The sequence below is a fragment of the Ptychodera flava genome, chromosome 21 (assembly GCF_041260155.1).
Source record: "Ptychodera flava strain L36383 chromosome 21, AS_Pfla_20210202, whole genome shotgun sequence".
NCBI classification, from domain to species: Eukaryota; Metazoa; Hemichordata; class Enteropneusta; family Ptychoderidae; genus Ptychodera; species Ptychodera flava.
In genome coordinates this window covers 19,539,968-19,554,901 of record NC_091948.1, presented here as the reverse complement: position 1 = coordinate 19,554,901, position 14,934 = coordinate 19,539,968, and the positions used below count along the sequence as shown (strand labels likewise).

General features: G+C 36.8%; 1 protein-coding gene across 3 annotated transcripts in view; it reads left to right on the top strand.

Moving 5' to 3' along the window:
- LOC139121644 (tyrosine-protein kinase CSK-like) overlaps window positions 1–11,837 on the top strand; it is a 33,645-nt gene extending 21,808 nt beyond the window's left edge. For all 3 annotated transcript variants that reach the window (XM_070686717.1, XM_070686718.1, XM_070686719.1), the window contains exons 5-13: window positions 1,307–1,526; window positions 4,148–4,250; window positions 4,887–4,952; window positions 5,260–5,362; window positions 6,140–6,224; window positions 7,479–7,552; window positions 8,798–8,993; window positions 9,450–9,536; window positions 10,031–11,837. In XM_070686717.1, the coding sequence (XP_070542818.1) occupies window positions 1,307–1,526; window positions 4,148–4,250; window positions 4,887–4,952; window positions 5,260–5,362; window positions 6,140–6,224; window positions 7,479–7,552; window positions 8,798–8,993; window positions 9,450–9,536; window positions 10,031–10,207 (1,111 nt within the window). In that variant the 3' untranslated portion in view covers window positions 10,208–11,837. The remainder of the gene's footprint in view (window positions 1–1,306; window positions 1,527–4,147; window positions 4,251–4,886; window positions 4,953–5,259; window positions 5,363–6,139; window positions 6,225–7,478; window positions 7,553–8,797; window positions 8,994–9,449; window positions 9,537–10,030) is intronic.
- The last annotated feature ends 3,097 nt before the right edge of the window (window positions 11,838–14,934 follow it).

Here is a 14,934-nt window from a genome sequence, read left to right as displayed (position 1 = left end):
CATAGTTGTGAATTTATTTTCAGATACTGTAAATAGCTGATTTTTTCACAGCATCTCTTATATTCCTTTAGAACAAAATGTCCAATTTTGCTTGCTGCTGTTGTAACAGCAAGGAGATCAAGGCAGAATAGTGAATTTCCCATAAAAAATCCATAATTTTTGTAAAAGTGCAAAGCTTTGCATGGGATGCATTTGAACTGACCTGTTGGCTTGTCGTGGTACATTTTCTCAGGTCTTATGCATGGTACGGCATACCACGTAAGGTCATAGGTTGAAATTTGGAACAACAGTTAGCACCTAGGGGGTTTACAATTTTGTGTTGTGTTTCTCCATGGCATGTCTTACTCCCCAGCAGGGTTGTTTAAATTAACTTTGTTAAAGCCCTTCCGCGGTTCAGTCGATGTTCAGGGCTCCGGGAAAACCCGGACATAAGGTCAGACAGGCAAAGGGATACCTGTGGTGTGACATTAGTATGTCCTCAAGAGTTAATGCTCTTGTCAACTTGTGAAACACATTCAAACACATGAGAGTGTCAGGAACCATACAGTCCTGGCCATCTGTTTGGTGTTTTCAGGCGATCTTAGCCAACCTTTCTGAGTACAGTATTTGTTTAAATCACAATTGATAAAGTATTATGTGGAAGTCTCATGACTTCTGAATATTACTAAAAAGAAGTTTTCAGTCCAGGTTTTAGAAGAAGTTTTCAGTAGAATTGTTAACAATATTATGTGGGCAAATTACCAGCAGATATTATTCTCACTGTATCATGCAGATGTCTAGTTCTTTTCCTTATCAGCTACAGTATGAGCGCAACTCTTTTCCTCATCAGCTACACGTACAGTGTGAGCACTGTTTTAGGTTTTAACAAGGGTATTTTTGGTAGCAGTATTTGATGTACAGTACCATTGGTGTGAATGTTTATATCAACTGTAAAGATTCCAGAAATGTAGTTGACATTTACTTACAAGGCTAGGTGACTCACATGTTGATTGGAGTATTTTGCACAATATTTGAATTTTGTAGCTATAGCAACAGAGGTAATTGATAGGTACAGCATTTGTGTACTGTGCACGATTTCAATATCAAAGAAAATGTTTATCTCTAGCACTTATCAACTTGTCAGATCAGTATACATGTATCAGTATGGTATTTCCATCGTACTTCAACTTATAAACTTTTTATACTGTCTTCTTATACCTTTCTTTACACAAATTGGCATACTGTCAGCAAAGGTCACAGAACTACACACCTCTCTTGACCTTGCCATCACCATGGTAACCCTTATTCCATCTGTCCCTTTCCTCAGCTGGTTCCATGGCAACATCACAAGAGAACAGGCAGAGAAATTACTGAGTCCCAAGAAAGATGGTCTCTTCCTGGTCCGAGAAAGCACAAACTACAAAGGAGACTACACGTTGTGTGTCTGCTACCAAGGCAGGGTGGAACATTACCGAATCATTTATAAGCGAAATAAAATGACAATAGATGAAGAAGAGTTCTTTGAAACATTGACACAACTTGTTGAAGTAAGTCCGTAGTCTGCAGTGGTAAAGTTGTCTTGATAACTTAAACATTTCAGAAACTGTAGTAATATTTCATGTTGGAAATAACTATGTGCTTGACAGCAATACAATCATATGTGTATAAAAATGCCGCATATCATCTTTCTAATTTTGTGACTTGCACTTGACCCTTTGGCTATTGAAGGATACACAATGCATGAAGCAAAGTCAGTCAAAAATTATGCCATTCATATGCAAATAATTCGTTTTTCTCATGGTGATGAACTTGGCATGAATCTCCACAACTATTGGATTAAGTATACTTTTTCAGCCTTGCGTCGTGCCATTTGATGTTTAAAGGACTTGTTTGAAATAAATCTTAACTTCAGGATAAATCTAACTTCAGATGTAATAGGGTAATATCAAGATAATGTTTGTCAACGTTTTCCTCATGAACTACAATGTACAGAGGTGTTTTAGAAGATTATTAGTCCCCGCGGACGAAGTCCGGCGGGGACTTATAGATTGGGTCCCGTCCGTGTGTCCGTCCGTCCGTCCGTCCGTCCGTCCGTCCGTCCGTCATCAACAGTTTCTCAGACACTGCCAAACCAATTTTGTTCAAACTTGGCACAAAGGCATAGCACTATGACCTACAGATGCACATCGATTTATTTTGCGATACGATCCAATGTGGCCGCCAGGCGGCCATTTTATTACAATTTTTTCATGTACGGAGACATAACTCAAACATGTTTCAACCGATTTTATTCAAAGTTGGTACAAGGACATTGACCAATGTCATAGATATGCATGTCATTTGTTTTGTGATATGATCCAATATGGCCGCCAGGCGGCCATTTTATTATGATTTTTTCATGTACAGAGCCATAACTCAGGCATGTTTCAACCGATTTTATTCAAAGTTGGTACAAGGACAATGACCAATGTCATACATATGCACATTGATTTGTTTTGTGATACGATCCAAATGGCCGCCAGGCGGCCATTTTGTTTCGATTTTTTCATGTACAGTGCCATAAGTCAGGCATATCTCAACCGATTTTATTCAAACTTGGTACAAGGACATTGACCTATGTCATATATATGCGTGTTGATTTGTTTTGTGATACGATCCAATATGGCCACCAGGCGGCCATTTTATTACGATTTTTTCATGTACAGCGCCATAACTCAGACATGTTTCAACAGATTTTATTCAAAGTTGGTACAAGGACATTGACCAATGTCATATATATGCATGTGGATTTGTTTTGTGATATGATCCAATATGGCCGCCAGGCGGCCATTTTGTTACGATTTTTTTCATGTACAGAGCCATAACTCAGGCATATCTCAACCGATTTTATTCAAAGTTGGTACAAGGACATTGACCTATGTTATACTTATGCACATTGAATTGTTTTGTGATACGATCCAATATGGCCGCCTTGTGGGCATTTTTTTTACGACTTTCCATGTCCTGAACAATAACTCAGACATGTATCAAGCAAATTTATTCAAAGTTGGCACAAGGACATTTACTTATAGTATACATAAGTACATTGATTTGTTTCTCGATATGGTCTGATATGGCCACATGGTAGCAATTTTGTTATGGTTTTTTTCATGTCGAGAGCCATAACTCTGGCAAGTCTCAACTGATTTTATTCAAAGTTTGTACCTGGACATTGACTTATGTAATACATATACGTGTGATTTTTAAAACAGTAAGATCAAATATCGCTGCGTGGCGGCAAATTTGTTACGATTTTCTCATGTACTGAGCCATAACTCAGACATACCGGTATTTCCACCAGTATAATTCAAAGTTGGTACAAGGACATTGACCTATTTCATACATGCTTGTCAGTTGTTTCACGTCATGTAGCAGTATCTTGTCAATTTTTGAAGTTTCATAATTAGGTTGATATGTCAGAAATACTGCATCAAATTTCATGAAACTTTGTACAGATGTTAAGCTCACATTGCTTTAACAGTGAAAAAGACATTTATCAGTGTCATTTTAATTAATTTGTAATTGCATATGTAATGAACTTTCCTAATTAGAGTGATATATCCACAAATACAACGTCAAATTTGATGAAACTTGATACAGATGTTGATCTCATAGTGTTGTAAATACTACATTAAACTTTATGAAATATGGTACCGGTTATCTATTAGTGTTAGGATAGAATGAAAAAATGTTTTGCAACATCCTGTCAACTAATTCCCAGTTGACTCATTTAATGACCTTTAGGATAGTGGCCTACATTGGTTTTATGTTTTTCATCACCATGGAACTCATTCTTGGCCATTGAGTGCCATCTGTATCAAAGTATTTTTATCACAGAACCTGTAATCAAAGTACCCATTAGCAAGCGGGGACTGGGTCATCAACGATGACTTGTTCACAATAGTATGGTGTTCATTGATATCAAGTATGGTGTGATCTGAACAAAATTGGTATTTGATGCCGTCTTAATCACCTTGGACCTTCAAACCATGTTCCATTGTAAAAAATTATATTCTCTGCAGAAATCTTCAAAAGCTATCTTCTGTCTCCCTTTTCTTTTCCAATTGCTGTCACACTTTAATGTCAAGTTTTAATACCCATCATATTCTGTCTGCTGTCCGTCATTTAGCATTACGAAAATGACGCTGATGGTTTAGTAACCAGGCTTGAGAAACCATTACCAAAGCAAGGAGGGCTAGAATTTTGTGTAGATGCTAGAGCCTTTGAAGATGGTAAGTTCCCACACTGAAGTTTCCAAAAAGTTGACGGAACAAGTCAACAAGCTACTACTTGAGTTTATAACCAAATTGTGCTTAATTCATTCCATATGGTCTATGATTAATATTTTCTGTGTGTGTTACAAATTATTTTCAATGACTTTGACACCAGACAAGTCTGCACTGCATAAAAATACATTGGTAAACAATTTTCATCCATGCAGCCATGTTGGAGATACAGGTCGTTCCCCGTCAAAAACTCATGGTCAAACTGTAAAATATGTGTGCATGAAGCAGAAATTTGATAGAAGTATTGAAGTGTGGCTGACGAAGTATTTTAGGTGATCTTGTAAGTCATTCAAAGTTTACAAGTGGGTTGTTTAAAGAAATTCCCTTTAATTTTTCCTGTGTAGATGTTACTAGTACCTGACACTATGCCACAGAGAACACATTTTCACCAAAAGTTGATGGTGAAAGTGTTTGATTGTAGAAATGAACAAGCAGTATTCAGTTTTGAAACTGAATTATTACAGTTTCATATAGTATTGAAGCACAACTATTTAAAGTAATAAGGTAATTCAAGAGAAATAAGCAAATCATAGCTTTTTGGAGCAATGTGGTACTCAGTTTTATTTTTTTCACTTATTTTAGCCGGCTGGGCCATCCAAAGAAGAGAACTTAGAATGGGAAAGGCCATAGGAAAAGGAAACTTTGGAGGTAAGTCCAAAACTGGAGGGAACTTTTGATATTTGTGTGTGTACAGTGTACCCCATTGAATGATATTGTAACATGGATCTGTGACATATATACAGTAAACTTGCTCATCTCAAAGTATGCACGAGACAATCTTAAAGTATGGGAAGGATACAGATCATATATTATCCTTATGATGAACTGATCATGTAGGCATGGATTTACCCTTGCGGTAAATGAATAATTGTAGTGCTGTCCTCACGATAATACAAGGATATCCTGAAGGTTCTCTGTGTAATTAATTGAGGTGATTGTTGTATTTTCCCGTCAGATGTGCTTGAAGGCGAATATCGGGGCCAAAAAGTTGCTATCAAGTCACTCAAAGATAACACAAGTACAGCACAAAAATTCTTAGCAGAGGCATCAGTCATGACGTAAGTGTTTTCACTCTGTACAGGGCATTCCTCAGTGTTGCCAATGATCACTCAGTTTGACATGTTTTTAGATCTCCTGAGTTTATTTTTTGAAAAAAATACAGAGAAGTACTACATAAGATAATACACGCCACAAAATTGAATGCCTTTAACTTTTGCGCAAATTTTCCTCAAGAAAACTTTCAACCATTCTTTTTCAAAAAATAAAGAATGAAAATCACAGAGATCGTGGTGCAAATTTCGGCATTATTGAAACAAATTTCCGTAAATTCACCAATATTTAAGATTCAGAATGGCCACTATCCCTGTGTTAACTCTTGGGAGGAAAAATGAACTTTTCTATTTTCCAAAAAAAATAAGACTTTGTCCGTGAAAACTTGACATACTCCAAGAGCTTCAAAATGAACCCCCTGAAGTAATAGATCAGATAAGTATTGCATAAATTTGAGTCTGAATATCTGTTCCCAAGGTGCGTCCTACAGTAAAATTGAATTTAAGTTTTGTGAAATCACTAAAAACTTGATTCAGAAAGGTACAGATGTCATGTTGGCACTTCGTTCTTTTACCAGTAGTTAGGACAGTTATACAAGCTACTAAAACAGTATACCTAATATAGTATGGCATATATACAATGTACTATGTGCATCGATGCAATCATATCAAACCAACATGGCTACCAGGTAGTTGACCATAAACTATCATCTACACATTCTCATCAGTTATAATATTCTCATCTTACATTGAGATTAAGAAAAAGTGTTCATTTGTGTTTTCCAGGTCACTACGGCATCCAAATTTAGTACAGTTATTAGGAGTGGCTCTGGGTGATCCAGTCCTTATTGTTCTGGAATATTTAGGAAAGGTAAGACGGATACCTGTCATTATCTAGGCACACATCAAAATTTATGATTTGCTGCCATGAAGTTTTTGCTTTTGATCTCAAAACCTAGACGTGATGTTATAGTTGAAGTGTATGACAATCAGGATTTTAGAGACAGAAACTCAAATCCTTGGTGGTAGTAATTCTTTGAATACTGGCCTTTGATCAAGATTTACCTACTTAAAAAGAGAACGTATTCTCTTTAGGTGTTACTTATGTCAAATTTATATTATTTCAAGTGGCAGTAACACTGTTAAGAATCTTGAACTATGCTAAAATGAGAAATCTCGGCACATACATTCATTCCTGCCAAAGACAGAGAGGATTTAGAATTTGATCACGTCATTTCATATTTACCTGGAATGCAGTTTGATAGGTACGCTCCAGGTATTCTCACAAACTGTGAACATCCATTGCAGTAACACAGCAAGGTTTTCTTTGACCGAGATACCACACGTGATCAAAAGTGTTTGCTTTCATTTTCATTTTTACAGCACTGTATTTCCTGATATATCAAAACACGAGGAATTGCAACTTTTGTTCCTATATGTTCTGCGTGTGATGTTAATAAGAACATTAATTCAATAATATGAAAATAAAAGGGGAGGAAGATATCTATTCATACACAGTGACTAGATTAATTTTGTTGCACAAGCTGAAGTAAGGGGATAGATGATCATGAATTGGCAGTTTCTTTGTGAAGAATCAGAGAAACCTGATGCAGCATTGACATGTCAAGGTCAGGCAATATTGACAGTGAAATACAGAAAATGTAATTGAAGTCAAAATTGCCATTCAGTGACTTCACTCATTAGAGGTTATAAGCGAGGGTATTTGGTTGCAGAGGTGATTATTTCACCCAAATATGCTAATTTTCTGCCCGGAGGTCTGTCTGCAACCAAATACCCGATCGCTCCGTTTATAACCTCATTATACTATGCTACAGTTAAATACAAGTGGACAATGCCGTTATTTCGGACCAAAGTTGGAACGAGGGTTCAGGAGCCCAGTCTCAACACAAACTCTAAAGAGAATGTTTCAGAACGCGTGTGCACAGTTGATTCCACATAATACGGTAACGCAATGCATCGATATTGCGATTACACATCAAACTTTAAGAATTTCATTTGAAAAAAAACGATCAAAAAGAATTTAAGATACAGCTCTTTATACTGACCAAATAGTAACTTCATTTGAAATATTCACCAAATTCAAACCTATGTATTTCTTTTCCAGGGTTGTCTTGTTGACTATTTGCGGTCCAGGGGTAGAGCTGTCATCACCAAAAAAAATCAGTTACACTTTGCAAGGTAAATTTCTCCAATTAGTGTAGATGTTTTATGAAATGCACCATTACGAGTGTTTGTGCTGATGCAGGGGAACGTAGGAAAATGATTGGTAACTATGGCGACGTTTCTCCAGTAATGTGATTTATGTGTGAGTCAATGATGTTAAAGAGATCTATTTACACATAATTGCATGTATGTCTGGCAGCAGCGTAGCGGCTTACGGTAATATGCGCCTCCCTCAAAAGTGAAAGACTTAAACTTTTGCACAAACTTTGCTCACGGAATCTTTCCACCATTCTCTTCCAAAATCAAGAATAACAATCGAGGGGTCACCGTGCAAATTTTGATACTAGGGAAACAAATTACTCAAGATTTACAGATATTTGAAATTCAAAATCGCCACCGTTCCTGTGTTAACTCTTAGGAGAAAATAAAATTTTCAATTTTTGAAAATCAAGGACGATGAAAACTTTTCTTACACCAAGAGCTTTAAAATGAGCCCCCCCCCCCCCACAAGTGGTAGATCAGAAGAGAATTGGTAAAATTTGAAAGTCCTAATGTCAGTCCCCGAGGCACCGTCTACCTTAAGTGTATCTGTGCGAACATTGATTTAGCTGTGCGTTTCATTTTATATATTTTTACAAAATGTTTAGACAATATGGTAAATTCATGTATCTTTCACTTAAAGTTAGTTCTTCATGTGACGACTGCTTTCTAAACTTGTGCCATCCTTGCCTTAAATTGGTTTTATTTTCTTGGGAGTTGCTATGGAATGAAAAGGTTTAAGGAAATCTGTGTTTAAGAGTCTTCTAAAATCGTGGACTGGGACTCCACCATTGTGATCCTGTCATGAAAGCATATATTGCAAGTATTTCTGATGCTTTTGCAAACTCCTTATATTCCGATGTCAGAGATGTTTTTGATTTTACTGTGACACTTTAGAGATTGCTAATCATAAACTCTCTGAAGGACAGTGTTCTGTAAACTGCTTTCTTTGTTAAGTCTCTGAATACCTTTTGACGTCACATGGAGTCAGACTCCAGCATGGAGTTTCCATTTTTCACACAGGTTGAACCAAGCACAAAAGGTAGTGTAGATGTCACTTTTGCCAAACCCCTATTCCCTGTAAACAGGTCCACTTTCACCATTGAGAACAATGGATTTGGACCAAACCATTGTGGTGAAAGGGTTAATTAATCACACATGGACGGGCTGCACTTTCACATCCTTTTATCAGTATATGGTATTGTGTTTTAATTATTTCAGTAATGTGTGTAGTGGAATGGCATACCTAGAAAGCAAGAACCTTGTCCACAGAGACTTGGCAGCGAGAAATGTACTTGTTGCAGACGACGATGTCGCCAAAGTGTCTGACTTTGGACTAGCAAGGGAAGAATCATACATTGTGGATGGAGGAAAAGTGCCAATCAAATGGACGGCTCCTGAAGCACTCAGACATGGTGTAAGTATGCAACAACAACAGTTCACCAAGCAAAGTTTATACATACCTGAGGAATACAAGGGTCAATTCTCCATGTGCGGGAACTATATCAATTTGAAGGGACTTTCATTTTCCAGAATTACACTTAATATGTAGATATTGAATTGTAACACACACTTTATGTGTCCTCTAGTCCTATAATGTACCTTTATCAATCCAAAGGTGACGTATCCTGATTTGAATGCTATTGAGGCTGCACGTATGTTTTGTATTTGTTGGTGTCTGTATCCCAGCGCCAAATGTTGGCCCTGTTGCAACATGACCAAACTTTCTAAGACTGTTTCTAAGTTTATGCTGCCTCCGAGATCACGTTTCCCACAAATGTTTCTGCCTCGGCTGTAAAGCTCTGCCTACTACCAAGTCCTGAATGCAATGTTGGATCTGCCTCTATAGATATTATTCATTCTTCCCATACAGAAATTTTCAACCAAATCCGACGTGTGGAGTTACGGCATCCTCCTATGGGAGACTTACTCATTTGGTAGAGTTCCATATCCAAGAGTGGTAAGCAAAGCTTTCATACAGCTTCTGTTCTGTAGCCTGTGTCACTTTCATGAACACAAGATCAAGCCAGCCATTTTTCATTGGTGATATTGGAATAGCATACAGAACATTTTGAAGGTGACATATAAACGTTAGCCAAGCAGATGCTGGTTAGAATCAAGTGAAGTCTAAGATAGTGGCTCATCATCTGCCAATTTAGACTAAAAATATTTACCATACAAGTATATGACATACATGTATAGTAATAATGTTTCCTATATCCAAATGAAAAACATCAAATATTCTTGGAAGAGAAGTTGTGATTTGAGCAAATTTCTGTACAACTTGATGGTTTTATGTTTATATACCAAAGAGAGGTATTCTGGTGAGTTAGTCTCGTTTGTTTAGCTATGTTGTTTACATTCTCCAGAAAAAAAAAACCATAACTGAACCAAAAGGGTTCGACATGCCTGCAATTCTGACATGGAATTTTCATTATTTTCCCGTTGCTGCAGCCACTCGCTGATGTAGTTGCCCATGTTGAAAGAGGATACCGGATGGAAGCACCGGAAGGATGTCCCGACCCAGTCTACAGAATTATGTTACATTGTTGGGATTTAGACCCGGCAAGGAGGCCGTCTTTCAAAGAACTCAAGAAAAAATTAGACAACATCAGTGCCGCTACTGTGTAGGCTTTAGTTTAGCAATACGTAACCACTACATGTATAGATTAACCTAAAACAAACCCAAAAAATGAAATAGACTTTTAAAAAAAGATCCATTGAACAAGAGAAGGAGCTTTTAAATCATGGAGAAGAGATGATATGGAAAATGGAAGAGTTTTGTGGAATACGCAGTAGAACAGGAAATTTTGTACAGAGAATGATGACATGTGAACAGTTATTGCTCAAAATGAACATCAAATTATCACAGAGAATATGGGAACTTTCCTCCATAATCTATAGGTACACATGGCTAAGTGAAAAATTCCTAAATTGCAGACATGTAGACATAGCAATCATCATATTTAACATTTACCAAGCATAACCATGGACTTCTGTACTAGCTGGTCAACCCTACTGCTCTGTGCAAATCTTCTAAAGCAGGAACCTTTTGCCTGCCTTCGCCTTCAACCAGTCTCTTTGTATAGCCTCAACTAAGTCGGTGGACCCTATCTCCACTGTGGTGCAGCCCGGTCCTGTTGCTTTTGATGACGACATGGGATCACTACACAAGCAAATGAGGATGAATGAGTTCACTCTCTCACCCCTTTCATTACAGCTATTTGGTATGACCCAACTGCTTTCAATGGAGTAAATGGGCCTCAACTCATAACACAGGGGATGAAAGGGTCCTTGTGACCACCAATGCATACTAGTAACACACTCTTTTTACTAAAGCTACATGTTATTATCTTTGCTGTCTTTTTAAAGTGTTACATAGTTTTTTGTTCTCACAATATCTTTACATTTCCGTCATGCAAAAATGTACACGTCCAGTTTGCCTTTCAAGTTTGATGTTTTTATTTTCCTTTTGTAAAAACAACCCATCAGTATCCACTTAATATTGTTTCAACAAAAAATAAGAACCATAGAGTAACTTGTGAAAGTAAATTTAATATCTAATTCTGTATTTTAGTCCAATCTTATTTGTATTTGTCTATTAACTCATAAAAAAACAGGTTTACTGATGGACAGGTCAGTCATGTATGAGAGAATGGAGGAAGTCCGAACAATTAAGGTTCATTCGATTTTCTGTATGTGCTTCCAGTGTAGTGAAAAAGTCTGCAACACAATATGCGGTAATCTCACTCTGAGAGTATAGACAGACTCAAAGGAGGCAATCTGAGCCAGTATATTGGTGATATTCCCAACTTGCCATCAGAATTTTTTCATGTGTTATTTGTCAACAACATTTTCCTAGAAAGAGCAATTTATCCACTGTTAGCGTAGACAATAATGCCACTGGGTAACGTTCGTAGCCAATGTCAGCTGATAGAGGGCAGTGTTCGTGGTGCTAGACTTTTGTAATCGAGCACGTATTTTTCTATGACAGATATGCATGCTGTTTTTTGTAAATCTTGGAAGAAAGATGCAACGTTAGCTTTTCATCTACGTAAGAGAAAGTTTGCAAATAGATTTTCTCATGGTTTGATTTAATATATGTACTTTTCATTGCAAGTGAAAACGGAACTGAAAACAAATATGGCAATCAATATATTATTTTTTACTTTACAGGGACCAACTTGATATTTTATTTGATTGCAGACTTGGTGATCCAAATTTCTAAAATATGATTAGCGTCAATAAAACACAGAAATCATGGCTTGTCAATTTCTGAAATTTCATAATTGATGCCAACATGGAAGTAGACAGGTCGGAGAGTGTGGGTCAAGTTAAAATCAAAGAGATCGCGCTATGTACCCACATGAAGCTACCCAGTTATTACTGTATTTAGTGAACCAGTTATTGGCAGGAGTTTGTCTTCAGACAGAGTTTCAGTGTCTAAAAAGTGTTAATACTACGCAGTGTGTTGATGGAGACAAGAGATCAGATGGTTTTTTTTGGATCCAGTCCATTTGGTGATGGTTCGCCAGTTGTAGTACCATCACTCCGCCCAGATCACAGTGTCCCGTTAGCCAGGATGTCTTGTTGACATGACTAGATACAACAATCGGTGACATCTTGTTGCTGTGACAATTTGCCATGAGATCTCGTTTCCACATTTTGCCATGGTGATATTGTGTTGCCATGACAATACGCTAGTGTTACTCTTAATTTGTAACAACATAGAAAAACTATGAGACACTAGGTTTTGGTTTGTTAGATTCAGGAATGTCAGAAAGTTTTTGCTGAATCAGAATTCCAATATATATATATATATATATATATATATATATATATATATATATATATATATATATATATATATATATATATATATATATATATATATATATATATACACATATACACATCAAGCAAGCAGTGTAGCACTGAAAACTTGTAATGCATCTCGAAAGTTGGCCACTGGGTCCCCTGTATTGCTGATATTTACATTTTCAAAGCACAGTCCCAGACTGTTCAAAGTAATTCTAAATAGATTTGTCATGGCAAGTGTTGACATGATTGGTGACCTTTTCAGTATATTACCATTGCTTGATCAAGCAATATGAGTTCCCTGAACAGCCGAAACTTCGATTCATATAAATATTTTCATCAAATAATAATTTTACAAAAAGCCATGTACCATGATAATTTCTTTGTGAGCATTAAATATTTTCAGTGTGAGTAGGCACAAGTTGTTGGTTAGCTGGACCTGACCATACTAGAAAATTTATTCAAATTCCTTTCGATAGTTTATTTTTATGGTATTATTGTAAACAAGATATCCCACATTTCAAACTAATGATACATACTGTAGTTGATTTTAACATTATATTCTTGATACCGGTATACTTCAAAATACAGATAAGCACCAGTAATTGCCGTTGCTTTCCAAGTTTACTGTCAAGCCGTATTTATAAACCATTGAGCAACTTTTTCACTTAGTTGAATTTCAGTTTCTTGATTTTCACAAGTTTTGTTTTTTTTGTGAAATCCGTTGTCTGATTTCCTGATGAGGAGTTGCCTGCATGTTTCAGCAATGATACTTATGACAAGCTGTTTTCAATAATCAGTGGCATGGACCAGCTAGATTGAAAGTCACGTTGATGTAGCACTGACCGTAAAACATGGTTAATATGTCCGCCTCTTGCACAAGCTTCAAAATGTGTCCTTTGTACAGCAGGGTTCCTTTGACAGAAAGCTGTTGAACAATTCAAAATACAAATAGAATACTTTGGCTATACACAGATCTCATCTCCTGAAATAATTGTCAGTTTGCTAATGTACAATCTGATCTATGCGTGGCTATTAATTCCACTATGTAACACCAAATTAAACAATGAAAACTTTTCCCCCAGGATTAAAGTTTGCATGTAGTGAAAGAAAAATATGTACCTAATGTGAAATTTGAACTACAATCTCGCTTTTTTGCCATAATATTTTATAACGAGAAATATATGCTTATGCTTCAGTAAGGTTGTTGTTGGATGTCGTTCCTTGTAAACAGAGGATTGCAACATGACACTGGAGCAGTCACTGTGGAGAATTTTGCAACTTTTTTTTCTAGGTGTCGAACTTTTTATATATCCAAGATTTACAAATCCATGTTAGTCTTGTGAGTTGGAGAGAGATATACATGCGTCAGCTCATTGTAATAAAAAGACATGAATGATAGAGTGTGGCGTGCATATTGTGTTTTAATTCAGTGAGCTTTCGGCCTTTCCGAAGCTCAGCGACCGCCTTTCCCATGTTATCTGTATAGGAAACCTAAAATAATGCTTCGTTTTGTCCAAACGTATGTTATGTCATTCAGCCATTTTATGCAAATGAATAATTTCTGACAAATCAAGCAAAGCGGTTCTTGTTAAAATTTTGTACTACTCTGGTGACTTAATCCTCATATCACAGGGCCGAAATTAGCTTTTTTCCCTGGTAGTCCACTTGGGCTACCATTTTCTGAAGTCGGTATCCCAGTGACAATAACAGGTAGCCCATGTATTTTGTAGTTTAGAGATATTTGTTTCCTTAACCAGGCAAGAAAAGATCTATTTTTCAAGATTCTGCCCATGAAGTGAATTTTCTATACATTTGATGTGAATACTTGCACACCTTTATTAATACTCAAAGGAAACCAATAATACGGTATGAATTGACACTCCAAAGTTTAGTGACCTATTGACAACCCTTTTCATACTCAGAGTTGTATGAAAATTTTGATTGTCATCATGAAAATGACTGTCTCTCAGCCCCTGAGAAATACACTACATCGTAGCACAGCAGAGCTAAAAAATAGAGCATGGGCTTTCTGTGCAGGGGAGGAGACAATGATTTGGGTGTTACTGTGATTGATACATTATGATATAAATGTAGTGAAAATGCATTTTCATTGGCCATCATTCCCTGTGCCTGTCAACCAAGTACATCAGTTCAGATATTGAAACTTTGTTGCAAAATTCCACTGCACTTTGTAATTTGCATAACAAAGTCATACTCTGGCCTTTCTGTGTCCAGCTAGCTAGGTTTGACTACATTCAGCCCATTCAAAAGTGATGGACATTGCACTCCAAGTTCTGACTGAATTTCATGTCCCAGGCTTTGGTAATCCGTAATGGCTACCATTTCATGGATTTCGGCAGCGCAAGGGAAAAGTTGGTAGTCTGTAGACGCTGGACTACCGTTAATTTCGAGCCCTGTGATAACTCCACTATATTGCAATCAGAAAAAATGACGATTATTACATTGCATTCACTAATTAGCTTTTATTTACAGACTTGCAACAAGTCTGTGGACTCCATTATGCGTGCAATGTCGAC